This window comes from Rhinolophus sinicus, linkage group LG05 (genome assembly GCF_036562045.2).
Source record: "Rhinolophus sinicus isolate RSC01 linkage group LG05, ASM3656204v1, whole genome shotgun sequence".
Classification (NCBI taxonomy): Eukaryota; Metazoa; Chordata; class Mammalia; order Chiroptera; family Rhinolophidae; genus Rhinolophus; species Rhinolophus sinicus.
The window spans coordinates 6627962-6646816 of NC_133755.1; the positions used below are offsets into that span (position 1 = coordinate 6627962).

General features: G+C 49.9%; 1 protein-coding gene across 4 annotated transcripts in view; it reads left to right on the plus strand.

Moving 5' to 3' along the window:
* Positions 1 to 18855, plus strand: part of GREB1 (growth regulating estrogen receptor binding 1) — a 77993-nt gene that overhangs the window by 36738 nt on the left and 22400 nt on the right. For 2 of the 4 annotated variants that reach the window (XM_074331694.1, XM_074331695.1), the window contains exons 11-21: positions 886 to 1236; positions 4607 to 4735; positions 5449 to 5577; positions 6206 to 6403; positions 7119 to 7299; positions 8700 to 8892; positions 10370 to 10506; positions 13098 to 13437; positions 14331 to 14446; positions 16741 to 16940; positions 18257 to 18358. In XM_074331694.1, coding sequence (XP_074187795.1) covers positions 886 to 1236; positions 4607 to 4735; positions 5449 to 5577; positions 6206 to 6403; positions 7119 to 7299; positions 8700 to 8892; positions 10370 to 10506; positions 13098 to 13437; positions 14331 to 14446; positions 16741 to 16940; positions 18257 to 18358 — 2076 coding nt within the window. Of the gene's footprint in view, positions 1 to 885; positions 1237 to 4606; positions 4736 to 5448; positions 5578 to 6205; positions 6404 to 7118; positions 7300 to 8696; positions 8893 to 10369; positions 10507 to 13097; positions 13438 to 14330; positions 14447 to 16740; positions 16941 to 18256; positions 18359 to 18855 lie in introns of all 4 variants that reach the window. The other 2 variants (XM_074331693.1, XM_019750957.2) reach the window with 2 other exon arrangements.

An 18855-nucleotide genomic window follows, 5' to 3' on the forward strand; every position in this document is an offset into this window, starting at 1 on the left:
CCTTGAACAAACGGTGGCGGTGGGAGGGTTAGGGGCATGGTCCATCGCGCAGTCGAAAATCTGCCTATAACTTAAGTCGGCTTCTCTGCAGAGCATATGCGGATTCCCAGCCGTGGATCGAAAACAGTGTTCAATCTCACTGGTCCTCAAAGTGGTGTAGATTAGGAAATCAAACAAGTAAAAGTCTTCTCAATTAAATTACTGAGAAGCCAAATAAGGTATCCAGTGGAGCTGAGTGCAATGAAACCAGTCTTATTATGTGCCGTTAATGTCATGGTGAGTTGACATATTTGGACCATCTAGAAACAGTCTGCTGATATGTATTAGTTGGCTCTGTAAGTCCACTTTTGAGAATTTAGGCTGAGGACATTATGTTCTGTATGTAAAGATGTGTATTGCAGTAGTATTTACAAAGGTGATGCTTTGAAAGCAATGAAAAGACCAGTAGAGACGTTGCTAAGTGAATGATGGTGCTTCCGTATCATGCGACGCCATGTGCCCATGCACAGTGCTATTTGCGAAGATGAACAGCACGGAAATGCGATGATGGTGTGTTGGGAAGGAAAGCAGGCCAGCCCTGAAGTTGTATGCCCACAATCCTCACTACTATTTAAACCTTGCACATGAGAAAAAAAAACAAAAAAAAAAACAACTGAGAAATACACAAAAAGTAGTTGTGATTCTGTTAGGATGGTGAGGTTATGGCTGCTTTCATATTCCTCCCTGTATTTCTCAGCTGTCTCTAATGCGCTGCAGCATAAATAACTTAGATTGTGTCGGTTTTCAATCAGCTCGCATGCATTTCCCCAGAATTTGCATAAAGCCACCGTGTGGGGTGCATGGGGCAGGCGCTGAAGCCTCTTTTGCCCACCTTGTCCTTGCCAGCGGCGGACCAGGTGCCCATGATGGAGGACCTGGAGCAGATCTTCCTGCGCTCCTGGCGCGAGTCGCACCTGACGGAGATCCGGCAGTACCAGCAGGCGCCCCCACAGCCTTTCCCGCCAGCGCCCAGCGCCGTGGCGCCCGTCACCTCGGCGCAGCTGCCCTGGCTGGCCGGCCTGGCTGCCAGCTCCTGCAATGACAGCGTGCACATCATCGAGTGCACCTACTCCCTGGCCGAGGGACTCTCCGAGATGTTCCGACTGCTCATCGAGGGCAAGCTGGCCAAGACCAACTACGTGGTGATCATCTGTGCGTGCCGGAACGCCGCCATCGACTCCTGCATCGCTGTCACTGGTGAGGCCCACGCCTGCGCCGCCTGGCTGGTGGGGAAGCAGCTGTGCTGATCTCCCAGCCTTCAGCTCTTTGCACTTCCGCCCTTTTTGCCTCTGGTGGCCCCGGGTTTGCAGCAGCACTTGGGTAGTGACTGCAGTGAGTGCCCAGTAACCCTCCTGGTGCCAGCCACTCATGCCCTGGAGTCTGCTTGGTTAAAATTCCAATCCTCCTGTGACGGAAGGGGAGGAGTTCTGATTTGCCCCCCAGAGAAACTGGGACAACTTTGGAGTCTGGACAGTCCTGGTGGAAACCTGCACCCCTACCCCACCCATGCACCCAGCCGTGTGATTGGTCTCTTAGTGACTCTGGCCCTCAATTTCTTCAACTCTAGTGGAGATAACAACAATGACCTTATTGTGCTGTGTGGGTTAATGAGTCAATTAACTAATTAATTTTAAAAACACTGAGTGGAAAACCTACTGTGTGCAGCTTGTCAGGGGCTGGGGATACAGGAGTGCAGTCCCTGCTTTCCTGAGTTCTTGTCTGGGAGACACCAAGTCCAGCTCAAAGCCTCGCAGGTGGGATGGAGGGATGGAGGATTGCACTTAGGGGTTCTGGCTTCTAAGGGGGATCAGTCAGTAGGACCTTTTCCATGGGGTGTCATTAGAGCAGGGATCTGAGAGAAAGGAGGAAGCAAATGATACCGACATTGGGAGCGGCCGAGGGCTCCGCAAGACCACGCGGCAGCATGCTGTGCTTGGCCTGGTGAAGGGACCGCAGGAAGCCAGGGCAGAGGACAGGACCGGGGGATTATGTAGGACGCTGAAGGCCATGTCAGAACTTTGGGTGTTTCCCTGTGCGAATTGGGAAACCATTGGGAGGTTTTGACCAGAAAAGACATATAATCTGACTATTGTTTTAGACGGACCACCCCTTTTGGGTGCAGAGACTAGACGGGGGAGATTGACATGACTAGGGAGGAGGCTGCTGGATTTGCCCAGGCCTGGCCACGCCTTGGACTGGGCTGGTGGAAGCGGGGAGCAGTGGCCTGATTCTGGGTGTACTTTGAAGCTGGGACCTTCAGGGTTTGCTGATGGGTCCTGTAAGGAGTGTGGGAGGAAGCGAGGACTCAAGGACCACCCTGTGGAGTTTGGCCTGTGTAGCTGGAATAACGCACTTGCCATCTACTGATATGGGAAGAAGTGCAGAAGTGTTTGTTTTGCTTACAAAATTAAAAAAAAAATTGTTTTTATGTGGAGGGAAGAGGTGGCAGTGGCAGTCTGGATGGAATCAAGAGTTCTCTTTGACCAACTTACCCTAGGTTTCAAATATCCAGTGGCCATGGTGGGCAGGCAATTGGATATAAAAATCTGAAGTTCTGGGCAGAGCTTGGGTCGAAACATAAGGAAGTTGTCAGTATTTGTGGGGTTTGGAAGCCAAGAGGTGGATGCCATGGTCCATCTTGTAAGTGTAGAAGGAAAGAAGAGGTCTGAGGACGAGTGAGACATGGAAAAAGACAGAAAAGGAGACCTGAGAAGAGGAGAGGGAGAGAATGGTGTTAGGAGGCCAAAGGGAGAGTGTGTTTCAGAAGGAAGAGATGATGAATGGATCAGATGCCCCTGTTTGATGAAGTAAGTTGAGGTCTGAGAATTGACTCCATCCGTCAACAGGAGAGTCGTCGGTGACATTGACAGAGTGTCTCCGTGGGGTGGTGGGGATGAAGGTGTCATTGGGTTGGACTCAAGAGAGAATGAGTGAAGTAATAGATATAGACAACTATTTGAGAGGTTTTGCCTTAAAAGGAATAGAGGAATGAGATAGAAATTGGAGAGGAAATGGGATCAGGTGTTTTGTTTCTTTTTTTAATGTTGGGAAATTGAACAGTATGTTTGATACTAGGAATGATGCAGCAGAGTGGGAGAAATGGATGATACGGGCGAGAGGAGACAATGGTTAGGAGGAAATATCCATGAATAGGAGAGAGGGGCTGGGCTGCAGTGCACAGGTGGAGGTGTTGACCCTAGACAGGTGTGTGGTCGTTCTGAGTTTATGGGAGATGAACGGCGTGGTGGGGGGCTTTTCTCCAGCCATGTCCAGCAGCTTGGGTACCAGTCTGGAGCAGGAGAAGCGTTTAACCAGTGAGAGTGGGGCAAAGCTGTTGAGGATGGATGCCAGGCAGTGTCTATGGATGGACATGGGATCTCAGTCAGGGAAGAGGGGCGTGAGGACAGGAAGGGAATGAAGGCAGGGAAATGTCCAGGAGGCTCCAAGATTTGAGAAGAGCAGCAGAACTCTTAGTGTGGGATGTGAGAGGTGGTTGGAGAGCTGGTGCTGAAAGTGAAGGTTGTTAGAGGGGCAGTTATCAGTAGTAACAAAACCCAAGGCATGCCTGTAGTTGTAGGTGGGTGACAGAAAGTAGAGGACAGATCCTTGGGAGAAATCAGATGTATTAAGCAACTTTTATTTGCCAGGTTGGTCCTTTGTGTGTATTGTCTTGGTATCCTGCACAGTGACCTCATGAACTCATTCTGTCAGAGCAGTGTGAATGCCTAATTCCCAACTGCATCTCTTAGTTAAAACACTCACACACACAAATTCTTAATTCTAGCATTTTCTCCATTAAAGAGTCATGGTTACAAAAAGAGATTTCTCGACTTAGGATAATTATTCAAGATTTTAAAACATCATTCTTGACCCTTTTGCATAGTACTCGTGGATCTGCATGGGTCAACTTGTAAATGTCAGATCATTTTTGGCCAATTCATGCACTCATATTTTTTGGCCAATTTGAAAAATGATACCACAGGTGTTATACATTTTAAACCTGAATTTTTTCTATCTTTTGAAATTTATTTTAAAAAACTCACATTGTTATTGTGCAGTGGCCCAGTTATCTTTTAGCATTCTTTGATTCTAAACTCATTCTGTGTTTTTTTATTAATGTTTTGCATTGATTTGGTGGTATGTCCGGTAATAAACCTGGAGCCCCTGCTGTGTGTCAGGCATTGGGGTAAACATTTTATAACCATGGTTTGGTTTATCCTCGCAACAGTCAGGTGAAGTAGATACTACTGTTAGCCTCGTATTCCAGATGAGGAAACTGGGTATGGAAGGGTTGTCACTAATCCCAGGTGACACAGCTAGTAAGTGGGGAGAGTCAGGTTCCAAAGCCAGTACTCCAGGTATTCCCTCATTACCCTACCTAGTGCACTGGCCAGGATGGTGTATGCCAGGCATTCATTTAACCAACAGGGACACCGGCTCTCAGCCAGGCATGGCGCCTGGCTTGGGGGATGGAGAGATAAGGAGATACAGACACAGACCCTGCCATCCAGGTGCCCCTGTGCTAATTCTACGCAGAGGGGTCCAGTGAAAGTTGTCTGTTTTCCAGGAAAATACCAAGCCCGGATTCTTTCTGAGAGCCTTCTCACACCAGCGGAGTACCAGAAAGAAGTCAATTATGAGCTGGTTACGGGGAAAGTGGACTCCTTGGGAGCCTTTTTTAGCACCCTCTGTCCAGGTAGGCTTGCAGTGAGACAGGTACAAATCCATAAATGGACAAGACAGAAATAAACAAAGACACAAAGGGGGATGTCACCTCGGACCCCATCACCCCGTGACCTGCTGAGGCTGGCCTTGATTTAGATGTGCAGGGTGGCCCCTCTGTTCTGTGTACAAGCATTTGTGGCCCTGGCTGGTGTGGTCTCCTCTGGCTGCCATCTTCCTGCAGTGGCTGTGGGCTGTCCTCGGTGGGGGCTTTGTGGTTTCTGTTGTTTGGGGACACAGGAGGGCCTGGTGCCTGTTCCTCTCTGCCTCTCAGGCCTTGTCCACTGCCTCCCCCGCTGAATTGCTTGAAGCTTCTTGCTGGAGAATGTGTTCTCTGTGCCTCGTTTCATGGGGTCTGTGCTGAGCGTCCCTCTCTCTTTTGCCTGGGTACTCACCCCTCAAGACTCACCCATTTCCCGCCAGAAACCTTTGGCAGCCCCGCCTTCTCCGGGACGGGTCTGGGCCGTTTCCCCTGTCCTTTAGCACCTTGCTCTTCCTTCTGTCCTATGGTCACAAGGTAATTTCCTTAGCAGGCTGTGGACTTCTCCACAGGACGGCCCATGCCTTCTTTACCTCTGTTATCCCCGGCCCAGGACAGTACCTGATACATAGTGGGCGTTCCATAGATATTTGCTGAATTTCACAAGAAGGAAAACCCATTTCTGTTATTCTCTCTGTTTTGGGCAGAGGGCGACATTGACATTTTGCTGGACAAATTTCATCAGGAAAACCAAGGCCACATTTCTTCCTCACTTACTGCCTCCTCTGTCACCAAATCAGCGTCCCTGGATGTGGGCGGGGCCCCGACATGCACGAGTGAGTGGTGAGCGGGAGCCGGTAGGGGTCTGGGCTGGTGAGGCAGCGTCCAGGACAGCCGGGGCTACAAGGAAGCGATGTCAGCAGCACATCCAGAAGGCAGGGCTTCTCCTTAGCATCAAATTAGACCTAGTATCCAATTTCAATTTTAGTCCTTAGCGATAAAGCTCATTTACCCTAAAACGTACATCTGTACGGTTTTACTGAGATGGCACATTTTCTCTGTGTTGATTTCCAGCCTATCAATGCATTGTTGAAATATTTTATTCATGCTAAGTTCCTGAAGAGCTGTGACGTCTTGTCTTCCAGAGAACTTGCAGCCTCTCTCAAAGTCCAAAGTCAGTGTCAGCTTCCCTGAGGTGCTGTCCTTGTCCCTTTCAGGTAGAGTAGGTCATTGCCTCTGTGCCCTCTGAGTGCTGTTCATCCTTCTATTAGATGAGGACAGATGTGTGGAATAACTATGTCGGTGCACAGCCCAGGGCAGGCACTCGCTATGTGGTGGTGTATTTTCCCTTTCTCTGCCACTTGTGCATAGACGGGGCCCACTGTTGAGTTCCTAAGCAGAGGTGCAGGGCTGTGGCCATCCGCTCTCGGGGCCACCTCACCGTTACGGGGACTCTGGTTCCAGGTTACACTCTGGAGCCTCACCACATCCGGCCCTTCCAGCTGGCCGTGGCCCAGAAGCTCCTCTCCCACGTGTGCTCAATCGCGGATTCCAGTACCCAGAATCTGGACTTAGGATCCTTCGAGAAGGTGGACTTTCTGATTTGTATTCCACCCTCGGAAGTGACCTACCAGCAGACCCTGTTCCATGTCTGGCACTCAGGTACAGGGCATTTTGGGATGTCTGCGTGGGGAATGCTTTGATCCACTTACATTCCGATTGGGATTGGAACACCAGTCTTTGCTTCTAAAGTGGTAGGGCAGGAATTGTCACCCCCATTTTGTAGATTACGAATGTGTTGCCCAGGATTTTATAATCCATTAAAGGTAGACTTGAATTTTCACCCTGTCCTACTCAGGTCGGCAACCCATATGTTGATATCCAGCTTACTGTGTTTTCCCTGTGTTTTCAAGGGGGTTAAATATCAAATACACGGAGAGTCAGTATCTTAAAGGATTCAGTCTAGAGTGGTGTAACCTCTGGCTCGGGGGCATTCAGGCTGAGGGATGATTTTGCCAGGGGCGTAGGACCTTCTCTCCCCTTCCCAGCAGTCACCATGCGTGGGATCAGCTGCTTCACGAAGCCAGTTCTGTGTCCCCTGGGTGGGCTGCTGTGCACACACAAGCTGTCAGCAGGCCTGTCACTGTGCCCAGCTCCTGAAGGTTGCCCTGCAGGCGTTTGCATAGGAGCCGGCCTTCTGACTCACCTGTGTATTCTGCATCCCTGTAGCCTTGGGGCCTGGCACAGGCCGGCAGTGCAAGTGACGATTGATCATCAGGTGTCTGCTGAGTGACCAGTGACAGTCACAGTGTTTGTGTTAAAGCTACTGTGACAGTGTTTGTGTTAAAGCTACTGATGTATTGTTACTGTGTTGCAGGTGTCTTATTGGAGCTTGGCTTGGAAAAGGAGCACATGACCAAGCAGAGGGTGGAACAGTACGTTCTGAAGCTAGATGCGGAGGCACAGACAAAATTTAAGTCCTTTCTGCAAAACTCCTTTCAGAATCCACATACCCTCTTCGTCCTAATCCACGACCATGCCCACTGGGATCTTGTGAGGTTAGAACGACTTTGGCACATGGCAGGGTTGACATGTGCCTTCTTTGAAATAATGGATGTGGATGATACTTGGGACTGTGGGCATGGCCTTAAAAAGCTGAGTGCTGTGGGGTTTGGCATCTGTTAGCAGATGCCACATGTATTTCAGGACCTCATAGGTGGGTGCTATCTCAGAGGACCATCTAGTGCAGCCTCTGAAAGGTACCCTTATGGAAACTAAGGCTAGAGAAGGGAAGCCTCTTGCCCAACCTCACAGGGCTGGGGTGGGGTGTTAGTGACAGAGTAACAAGTCGCCATGCTGATACAGGAAGGGACCCTGCCAGGAGTAGCTCGGCCTAGGCCCCTTCTTGATGGATGTCCCATTGGCTCCAGTACCATGGGTCACGGCTAGCACTGCCCTTCTTCAGGGTTGATTTTACTTACTCCATTTAAATGAACGTAAATCAAGATGAATTTCAGACAGCATCAAGCGTGGAGTCTGGCAGGACTCCCAGTCGTTTATGAGGCTCATGAGGCTCGTGTCTGTGAGACTGGCCTTGGAAGTGTGCATTTAGACACTGCCACTGACGTGGCTGAGGCAGGATGGAAGACCATGGGTCAGCTCGTGGTGGAAGGCTTTGATTCAGCATAGACGCAGAAGCTTAGGGCCTGCGGAGCCTTGAAGATGCCTAGATAAAGGGTTTACCATCTTGGGTCCATGTATGGGGCTAAGGGGAATTTAAACATCCCAGATTACATCAAAAGCTCTTGGGTGAATATTTATTTTGGGGGTGGGTTTCTCAGAGTGGCTGCCTGCCTCCCCGATGACGTGAAGCGCTGGTTTTTCTTATTCCCCTAGATTTGCGGACGAGGACGCGGAGGCCATCGTCCCGTAGAGATAGGCTGAGTGCTCCTTGTCTCCCAGGCTCTTTGTCCGAAGTGCTTCCTGTTCCGTTCCTATACGTTTAAACTTCGTATACATAGAATTTACCGTTCTACATCTTCTTTGGATCATTCCAAAGTCAGTAGGACTTTAGAGAAGAGAAATTAATGGCACTGGCAACAATGAGATTGGGCCAAGGGAGAAAGGGCCACTCAGTGAACACTGCTGGATGAGAATGGCTGTGAGGAGGAGAGGGGTTGTGTATTCCACAGGCAATCATCCATAAATACTGTGTCCCGGCCGAGTTGTTAATCAGTAATGAGTATCAGGGGAGGCCCTGACAGGCACCTGTAGTACAGTCATTTAAAAGATTTGTAAGTTTCCTGGTCATGGGCAGAGCCATAAGCTTCGAGTGTTGGCAACGTGAGGGGGTGGGGCCAGTTATAAATGTATGCAGCTGCTTGATCCTTGTAAAATTATAGATCAGTATTAGTCATCGCACTTACTGTTACTTCTCCCCCTTGTCTTCCCTCAGTAGTACTGTTCATAATCTCTATTCCCAAAGTGACCCATCTGTGGGACTGGTGGACAGACTGCTCAACTGCAGGGAGGTGAAGGAGGCCCCGAACATCGTGACGCTGCACGTGACCTCCTTCCCGTATGCGCTGCAGACACAACACACCCTCATCAGCCCGTACAACGAGATCCACTGGCCTGCGTCCTACAACAATGTGCGTGAGTGCCGCTGGCTGCTGCGCCTGGTGTGGCAGTGGCCCCTGAGTCGGGGGAAATCCTGTTTAGTACAGATCTTGATTAACTAGCATAGCTGGGGGCCAAGTGGGGCCCAGCTCTTTGGATCATTAATTTGACTTAGATTTAGACCCTTCTTGGTCTTTAAAACATTCTCGAAATACATCAGTTGGCTTCCCCAATCTTGGAACAGAAAAGGTTTTGTCTAGAAGCCTTATAAGTGTTCCCGTTTTTCCTATTCCTGCATCCTTAAGTAACAAGGTTCAAAATCTCCTTCCTCAAACTGAACACACACCCAAAAAATCAGGTGAGGGTTTAGTTTATCACCTGTCATTTTCTTATCAAAATAGATCGCAACAGTTCTTTTTTAAAATTCTTTTATTTAAGTGTGTTTTTCCAGGACCCATCAGCTCCAAGTTGTTTCAGTCTAGTTGTGGAGGGCGCAGCTCTCAGTGGCCCATGTGGGGATTGAGCCTTGTTGTTAAGAGCGTTGCACTCTAAGCAACTGAGCTAACCGGCCGCCCCACACAGTTTTTGTGGTTTGAGAATTCTGGGTGGTTGGATTCTAGTTAATGACACAAGCAATAAGCAAACATCAATTTCTGGACTTCTTTGAAGTGCCTCAGAGTCATCTGAAGAACCTTTAAAACACACTGCTGCTGAGCTGCAGTCCCAAAGATTCAGAATGAGTGGCAGTTGTAACCCTTGTTTATGGAGTGCTAACCGTGAGCAGGGCTGGCACTGTCCTAAGCGCTTTAGCCTGTGAACTCATATAAGACGGAGGTGCTAGGATCAGAGATCTACAAATGGAGAAGATGAGGCGGGGGTGGGGTGGGGCGGGGGTGGGGCGGGGGTGGTGTGTGGAGCCACTGCCGAAAGCCATGTGGCTGGAAAAGGGTAGAACCAGGATATGACCCAGCCCAGCGGGCTCCACAGCCCTCGTACTTGACCTCTGTGCTATTTGAGGGTGAAGTTCATGTGTTTGTAATTTTAACCACTTCCCAACTTGGCTGTGCTCTGAAATTTGAGCTCTGATGTTTGGGAGTCATTTTATGTCAATGTGAGTAAAATTGGTTAGAGAAATGTATTTTTTCTGTTGATTTTAATAGCAGCTGAATGCAAGATAGTTGATTTTCCTATTCCTAAAGCCAGCTTAAAATTGTTGGAAAGAAGCGATTTTAACAAAGAGAGTTGTATGCTAAAAAAAGATAAGGCTGGTTTCCTCCTTGGCGAACACAGTGGGTCACATGAATGAAAAAGTCTGGACTTTCAGGGATGGACCATGCCCTAGTATGGAGTGCTCTGTGCACTCGGTCTGCAAGAGGAAAGAAGTTAATCAAATGTCATCCAAGGGACTGCAGAGTCTACACAATTTAGATCAAGAGGCCCGTCCAGGTCGTCTGTGCGCTGAGCCCCTGAAAATGTGACATTTGAGTGACGGGTGCTCTTCTGTTTTAGGGAGCGGATTTATATCCTGAGAACAAGAAATACTTTGGGCTGTCAGAGTTCATCGAGTCCACTCTTTCGGGACACAGCCTCCCATTGTTAAGATACGACAGCTCCTTTGAGGCCATGGTCACCGCATTGGGAAAAAGGTACATGTCTGTCTTTGAAGTCACTAACAGTGCTCAGACATCAAGTGCAACTTGAGGTGTGTGCAGCCAGGCAATTTCAGGACGCGATCCATCTCCCTCCCTCTCTGGGACTCAGCCCTTCCATTAAAGGGACCCTGGTTTATTTCTTGCCCTGCGTTTTGGGCCAGTGATATCTCACACTGTTGCCCCAGAACATTTTAGAGATGAGAATGGGTACAAATATCCTGGAATGTGGGATCGCGTGTTTATAACTCAAGGGAGGGCAACAAAATGGGGAGTAAGGTTCCAAAAGGCCTAAAGGAAGCGATAGTGACAATCCTGGTCGGCTTCATTTTTTGTTTCCTCTGTGTATCATCTAGCGAGTACTTATTTTGTGCCATTCACGGTTCCAAGAGCCTTACTCTCATGATCTTATTTATTATTTAATCCTCACCACATCTTGGAGACTGTTGCTATTATTATCTCATTTTGTAAATCAAATGAGACTCAGAGCGATCCCATGACTTTCTCAGGCCACACATCTTGCAAATGATAGACCTGGGTATGAATGCAGAGTCAGTCTGACAGCTTTTTACCTTGACATAGCACACCCGTAAGGTAGATTAATGCTGCCATTTTACAGGTGAGAACACTGAGGCCCAGGGAGGGTAGGGGATTGCCGACATCACACAGTCTGTACGTTGTAAAGCCAGGCCAAGCTTTACAGACTGTCTAATCCAAAACAAGACGGGGCTCTGCCACTAACTGTGGGTGTCGAGCTGGGCTCTGCTGCCTCCCCTTGTGGCACCTCATTATTCTCACTTGCCAACAAAGGGATTAATTTAGACATGTGCTTCATAAACTGTGTTCCAACGTATGCTGCTTTGGCTGGATACTAATAGCTGTTTGCCAAAAGGGATTCCATAGTCAAACGTGCTTGAGGAACTTTATGTTTAACAAAAGGATTTCTTTTCCACGAGAGTTCTCAGAGCTTTCCATGTGCCACACAGGCTATAAGTCTCGAGGAGACGGTTAGAGTGTGTGTGCAATGTCTCCAGTATCTCATGGGATTCGTGTTGCCCAGCACACCCTCTGAGAAACTCAATCCCTTTGCTACCTTTCAGCACTGTGATGCTGATGGAAATTAATCCGGCCCCTTCTCCAGCTCACGGCTTGGCAGCTGAGCTCTCGTGAACATGCTAAGGGAAGAAGCCCCCAAGAACTGACATGGAGGCTACGAGATCTGGCCTTTGCTGTGCTCTGCTCTCTGCTCCCAGTTTCTCCTCTTGTGGCACATGTGTTGAGTGCTGAGTAAGCTGTAGACATTGGGCTAGTCCTCTGCTTGTCCTTTGAACGGAGTTGAGTGTAGGCACTTCCCACCACGTCAAAGATGGGGAGAAGAGTGTGCTTCTGCTGAAGAGACATCCTCCCTTCTCACCTCGCTGAAGGTGACAAGGGGCCACCACAGCTGGGGCAGTGATATAGAAGACAGGCGACCCTGTATTCTCCATGCTTCCCTCTTTCTTCCTTCCTGGGCACTCCTTGGCCAGTGCAGCAGGGACAGAGTAAAGCAGTCTTTGGGCCACTGAGACAGCACTGGTGATGGCAGCTTGCTAATTAAGCTAACTCTCCAGTTTATAGAACCTATAAAGTCATTGTAGTGCTAAGGAGAAAGAACAGAGGAAAGGAGAAGAATGCTGGTTAGGAGGAGACATCAGACATGCTGTTGGAAGGTGGCTGGCCGCCCTGTAGAACTCATGGGTGCCATGGCCATGGGAAGGTTCCTGTCTTTGGAGGTCAAGAAATTACCTTTGCTTCAAAAGGCACTGAGTCTGCGGACTCGTTACAGCGAAATAAACTCACAAGAGCATCACGTGTAAATGGGGTGTCAGTTTATTCCTGCTGAGAAACAGTGATTTGCGTGCTTTGCGTGATTCTGACACATGGGTCAGAGCTGCCCCAGCCATGCCTGTGGTCACGGGAAGGGTTACCACCTTTGTGTGGAGACACATATGGTCACCATGGCTTCTCAAGCAAAAACTGGGATTGCTGGTTTGACTGGGTGTGCTCTGATTTGTAATTCCCTGTCAAATTAAATCCCATTGAGTTATGTTTCTTTTAAGTCACTGTACTTGATATGAATGCATTGATGTCCCTTTAGGACAATCCCCCATGTCTGGGGCATGTGCTTCGCTGGTGGCGCTCCTATTTCTAGTGGGAACCTGGGGCAAATTACCTGCCTCAGGAAACTATAAGTTAAGCTGATGATCGACTAACTGGGCATTTATTTTATTTATTCATCTGTTCATTCACCGCACAAATATTTATTGAGCAGCCACTATGTGCCAGAGAAACAACAGCTACGACAAACCTTTTGTTCCCAAGCTGGAAATGACAAAATAGTTTACGATTTAACTTCTAAGGAAGGTTTCTGTTTCAGCTTCGAAAGGCCGCACGACTTGTTTGTAACCTGGGAGTTGCCCGTGCCTGGCGTGGCGGATGACGGGGGCTACCTGTTTGCCGAGGGAAGGCCCTTTTCCTGCGGAGCACCCTGGACGTCCTTGGGCTTGGCCGGGCCCGGGGTCACGGCCTGGTCTGTCTGTTTGTTGCAGGTTCCCCCGCCTGCACAGCGCGGTGATCAGGACGTTTGTTCTCGTGCAGCACTACGCAGCCGCCATGATGGCCGTGAGCGGCCTCTCGCAGATGAAGAACTACACGTCGGTGGAGACGCTGGAGATCACCCAGAACCTCATCAACTCCCCGAAGCAGTGCCCCTGTGGCCACGGGCTCATGGTCCTGCTGCGGGTGCCCTGCTCGCCGCTGGCGGCCGTGGCCTACGAGCGGCTGGCCCACGTGCGAGCGCGGCTGGCGCTGGAGCAGCACTTTGAGATCATTCTGAGCAACCCCAGCTCGGGCATCACCGTCGGGAAGCACTTCGTGAAGCAGCTCAAGGTCAGCCCTATGGTCAGGGACAGGAGGGGCGTGGTGACCAAGGGGATGGGGGAGGCGGAGGGTGACATACTCCTTGGCATTGCCGTCCATGATGGCCTCTCCACACCCCGCCACCCCACCAGCCACCTCCCTTGCTACAGACCTACCGCCATCTTTCAGCCCAGAGGCACCAAATTATAAATGCTACCCCCTTGATGTTTCCCCAAACACACTATCTTGCTACTTGAAACTGCTGGCTGCAGCATGCTTTTCTTTCTTCCGGCGGTGCATTACTCCTCCCCTGTTTAGCTAGTGCCTGTCAGCCTGCAGGACTCGACTCAGTGCCTTTTCCTCTTTCAGGAGCTGCCCCTCTCCCACACTTGGGGCCCTCCCCCACGCCTGGGGCCGGTTGGGTGTTCCCTGTCTGTCACCTGGCTCTTCTCCAGGTGATGGAGGGCAGGAACGGGCCCCAGAGATCTCAGACCCCCAAACCTAGCACAGTGGCCGACACATAGCAGCTTCTCACTAAACCTGAGTGATGGAAAATGCAGAAGGGTTAGCAAGAATATTGAAACAATAATTGAGTAGGAACTATGATTGAAAGGCACAGTGCCATGATTGAGGAACACAGTCAAAAACATTAGACACAGTTTAGGATATGTGCCATCCCCCAAAGATCATTCAGTTGGCAGGTGTTTCTTGAGCAGCCAATCCATGCCAGGCTGGGTGCTACGCGGCTGGGAGCACAGTGGTGAGCAGATGACCTACTTATTTGCAGTCCGGATAGCTTCCTTCTTCTCAAAGGATGTGATGTGAGGACTTTAAGTCAGTAGGAGGCCATGAAGGTGCCCTAGAGCTGGGCTACTTGGGAAGACAGGGGGCCTTAGGTTTTATGTCTTCTTAATTATCTGCAGATGTGGAAGAAAATTGAGGATGCAGAGTGGAGACCTCAGACTTACCTGGAGTTGGAGGGCCTGCCCTGCATCCTAATCTTCAGTGGGATGGACCCGCATGGGGAGTCTTTACCAAGGTGAGTGGAAGGGGCTACACCCCTGGGCCCACAGCTGGGGGGTTTGCCAGGCCGGCCTTCCACTGTCTGACTGTAGGGAGCGCATTCACAATCTTGGTCACCAGAGGTTTGTATCTTTATTACGAGGGTTTTCCAGCTGATGGCGGTGAAATGTGTCTGAGGCCTGGGCCCCATTTCCTAATTTTCTGACAGGTACCATTTGGGCTCATGAAGGTGTGGTGAGGGCTATTCCCAGGCTCTGTGGGGGGAGGGCTTCCCTGCTCTGGAGACAGGTTTGATGTCTCTCATTTTCTCCCCAAGTATGTGTGTGTGTGGGTCGCTGTGTGTGTTAGGGATGGCCATTCCATTTAGGAAAGTATCAGAACATTTTGGGGTGTCGGGTTACATTTCCCGCTGGGGTCTAGGCTGGTGTGATAGCTGGTCCCTCCTGGTGCAGGAGGTGGGAAGAGGGCAGTGGTTGATGCCACTCAGGAAGAGCCAGCTCTCCCAGCACACAGGGCTGACTGTCCCAAGGGCTGTGTTCCCCAGAGCCATCCCAGCCGAGCAGATGACAGCTGCAAGCCCGCTTGGTATCTCCCAGGGTCCCCACACAGATCTGCACAGATCTGCAGACAGAGCTCTACACAGATCTGCAGACACAGAGGTTACTGGGCCTCCAATAAGGCAGTTGCTGGAATTGGTGGTGACAGGTTGGCTTTTAAAGATTTTCTTCAAACCCATGGAGAGGAGCGGGCAGCCATGCTCATGGCCCTTGCACGTCTTTGCTTGTGTAACAGAATAGTGAGAGCTGGCATTTACTGAGTTCCTGCTATGTGCTGTTATTCTTCTAGATTCTTTTTTGTGCTTGATCTCATTTTACTCTTGCCACAGCCCCGGGGAAGAGTTTTATTGCAGTGGTCCCCTATGACCGATGGAGAAACTGAGGCATGCAGAGGTTAAGCCAGTGTAGCTGACAGTGGACTCTAGGGCTGCCCAATTCCAAAGCCTGGCTTCTTTCCACTGGGCCATATGCCACTCACTCAAGGCTGCTGCACATGTGTATGTACAGGCCAGGAAAAGGGACTCCAAAGGTTTGACCTTGGTTGTTGCTATTTCACATGGATTAATTGTTCTATTCTTCAACTCCTTAAGGACTAAGACAATGTCTTAACACATTGCGTACGGCGGGGTTTAAATTCCTCATACCCCTCTGTTCCGGCAGGTTTTTGAAAGAAACTACTTTAAAATGCACTCTTCTCTTTAAAGCGTAAATGCTTCTATGTCATTTATTATTTTTCTATGGAATTTTTTAGGAATTTTACTCACCTATGATGTTAGTAATCCCTCCTGGTGTGATACTCCAGAAAGCAGCTTCCTTTGTTATTAACGAAACACAAATAATTCAATAAAATGTGCAAAGTAAAAAGAGTCAACAGTAAAAACGAGAATTCTCATTATCTGTCCTTAACGCATGGCTCAGAAAAAAAATGAAGATTCTCGTGATCCATACGCAATGTGTTAAATGTGAGCAAACAGTTACTGAATGCCTCCTTTGTATTAGGCTCTGTGCGAGACTTCTCACATAGCATTCACTCCTTGCAGCAGTAGTATTACTATCCTGTTTGCTAGGTGGGCAAATGAAGGGCCATTTGCCTGAGGCTGCGTAGCAGTACATTGCAGGACCAGTTGGAACCCAGCGTGCCTCTCTCCAAGCCCTTTGCTCTTCCCACTGCACACCCCTGAGCCTTGCCTGGGCCTGTCCTCTGCTTACTTCCTCCAAATGTTTCACCACTTGCTGGTGTCTGTCTTCCCAGACAGGCCCTCATTTCCAATGTGATGATGACTCGCTCGCCATCTTATCCCCAGGATCACAGTCCCTGGCGCATTTTAAATATTGATTGGAGAAGTAAATGTCCACTTATCACATGTAACCCTCACAACAGTATACTTAGATTGTTATTAATATTCATTCCCAAGATTCAGGGGAAACAATCCTGAGCCTCCGAGGAGCTGCACCTTTGTGGATGGTCCTGTCACTAGAGCTAGATTTCGAGCCTTGTTTTTATCTTAAGTCGGTGCTCTTTCGCTTACACGCAGCACTGACTAAATACGGGGGCGTGCCCCGGGAGACACTGTGACACCAACTGTGTTGCAAAGGGCTCTCGGTGATGCTGTTTGCTTCACCGTTGGCACAAGTCCTCGGGCCCTAACGGGGAAGGTGGGCTATGGGTCCTGCCCACCATTTCCCTCAGTGCCCAGCACGGCGCTCGTGCGCACAAAGCCCCTGACAGACACCTTCTTCTGTTTCCGTCTAGGTCTTTGAGGTACTGTGACCTGCGGCTGATCAACTCCTCCTGCTTGGTGAGAACAGCGCTGGAGCAGGAGCTGGGCCTGGCTGCCTACTTTGTGAGCAGCCAGATTCCCCTGGAGAAAGGGGTCTGCGGCGAGGCCTTGGAGAGCGACACAGAGAAGCTGAGCAGCACGGACAGCGAGGATGAGGAGCTGGCGACGGAAGGTCGGCCTGCGCTTGTCTAGACAGCTGTCCCCCTCAACGTGGCCTTGGCCAGCAGCTCTGGGTGACAGCTATCTAGATACGTCTGTGGAGGAAATGACAAATCTCTCATTCAGCTCAGACTTTGCTTTTTCCCCCCCTTTTTTTGATGGTATAAAAATGAAAATCCCAGTAAGTTCTTCCCAGCTCTAGGATTCTTAATGAATAAGAAGAAAAACGGAGATTTCTTAGGGTTCAAGTTCATACTTTGTTCTGCTTGTTGGTGGAATTACTGCCCGGTAAAAGATTCACTGGCTTATTGCCTCTATGTGAATCAACTTGACAATATGTGTCCATTATTTTGATTTATGAAAACAGGCCAGTTCATTTGCAGACTTGAAAATCCAACATCATATTTTTAATAGGATGTGTAAATCAGAGCAGTGTGAGACATTTGGTTGCAGTCAAGAGCATAGTGAGAAGAAACGAAAAGCTGTTAATACCAAAATGCGAAGTGTGTGTGGGGTGTGATGTAGTGCAGAGATGGAAGTAGCGTCAGACGACTGACTCCTCTTCCTCCTCCATCTGCTACCTGTGTGACGTTGGACAGATCGTGTCACCTGTCCTAGCCTCAAAGTGCTTCGCTGTAGAACAGCGATTGAAAGAGCTGCCTGACAGACTTCCTTGGCACTGTAGCACTCTGTCACAAACTGAATGGGACCCTGACATTAAAATGCCTCAACCTCCCTGCTGCCCGTGGGTGACCCACACCGCTGGCATTCCACACCCCACCTGTTTAGCTTTACCATTCTCTCCTCTCAACTCTCCAGCCCCACCCCACTGTACCCCATGCTCCTGGCCATGCCCAACTTGAGTGGGTCCCTGGCTGTGCTCTGCTCTTGTCACCTCTGGGCCCCTCAGACGCTTTCCCCACGGCTTTGAGTTCCCTCTCTGCTGTGCTTCACCTGGGAACCCCGCTGGCCCTTCGGGGCTCAGGTCAGGGTCAGCTCCAGAGAATTTTCTGACCCTGCCCTCCTGTGCTGGGTGGAAGCCTGGCCTCTGGGCTCCCAGGCCCCCATCTCTCTGCGCTCCTTACACCACCTTACAGCTGCAGCTCACGGGCGGGAGCCCCCACTGAGCTGGGAGGGCCTCGCTAGCCCACCCAGCATTTTACCCTGTCCTGTCAGTGCTCTGTCAGAGGGGAGCACCTGGAAGATGGCAGATGGATGGATGGGTGGGGAGAGATGACAGGTGTGAACACACTTTGTAAACTGTAAAGTGCTGGGCGAACATAATGCCAATGATTATGAGGCATTTTCAGTGCGTGTGTTTTGAAACAGGCTCCACGTCGGAGAAGAAGAGCCCCGTGAAGAGGGAAAGGCCCTGCTCCCACGACTCAACATCCTCACCCCTCTCCTCTAAGGCATCCAGTAAGTCTGCAGGTGGGAAAGAGCCCACAGCTGGACCGTTTTCTTGAGATTTCAGAGAATGAACAGAGATCCTTTATTTCACCCGGAACTGGAAAGAGAAGGGAATCTTTGAAGAACTGGATTTTCTAGATAGTAACCGTTTTTCAGGACTAGGTCTGGAAATGTGAGAAGTTTGGCCGGACAGCGAGGTTCAGTGCCTCCTTTCCCGGGGGAAGATGGTGGTGGCAGAGGGCCGTCCTCCTCAGGGCTCCCCAGGTTTGGGGAATCAGCAGGAGAGAGGCTGAATGAGGTGTTGCCATGGAGTCTGAGGGCAGAGAGAAGTAGACCCAGAAGACTTCACTGAGGGGGAAGCATCAGGGGCAGCAGGGCTCACGGACCCCAGGAGCTGGACTGCACTTGTTGGAGGGAGCAGGGAACGTGGGTAAAATGCCCCAAGTCTGTGCCCTCAGGGACGCCTTGGTCTCTGGGAGCCATCAGGACCCACACACATGAAACAATATCAGACTCAT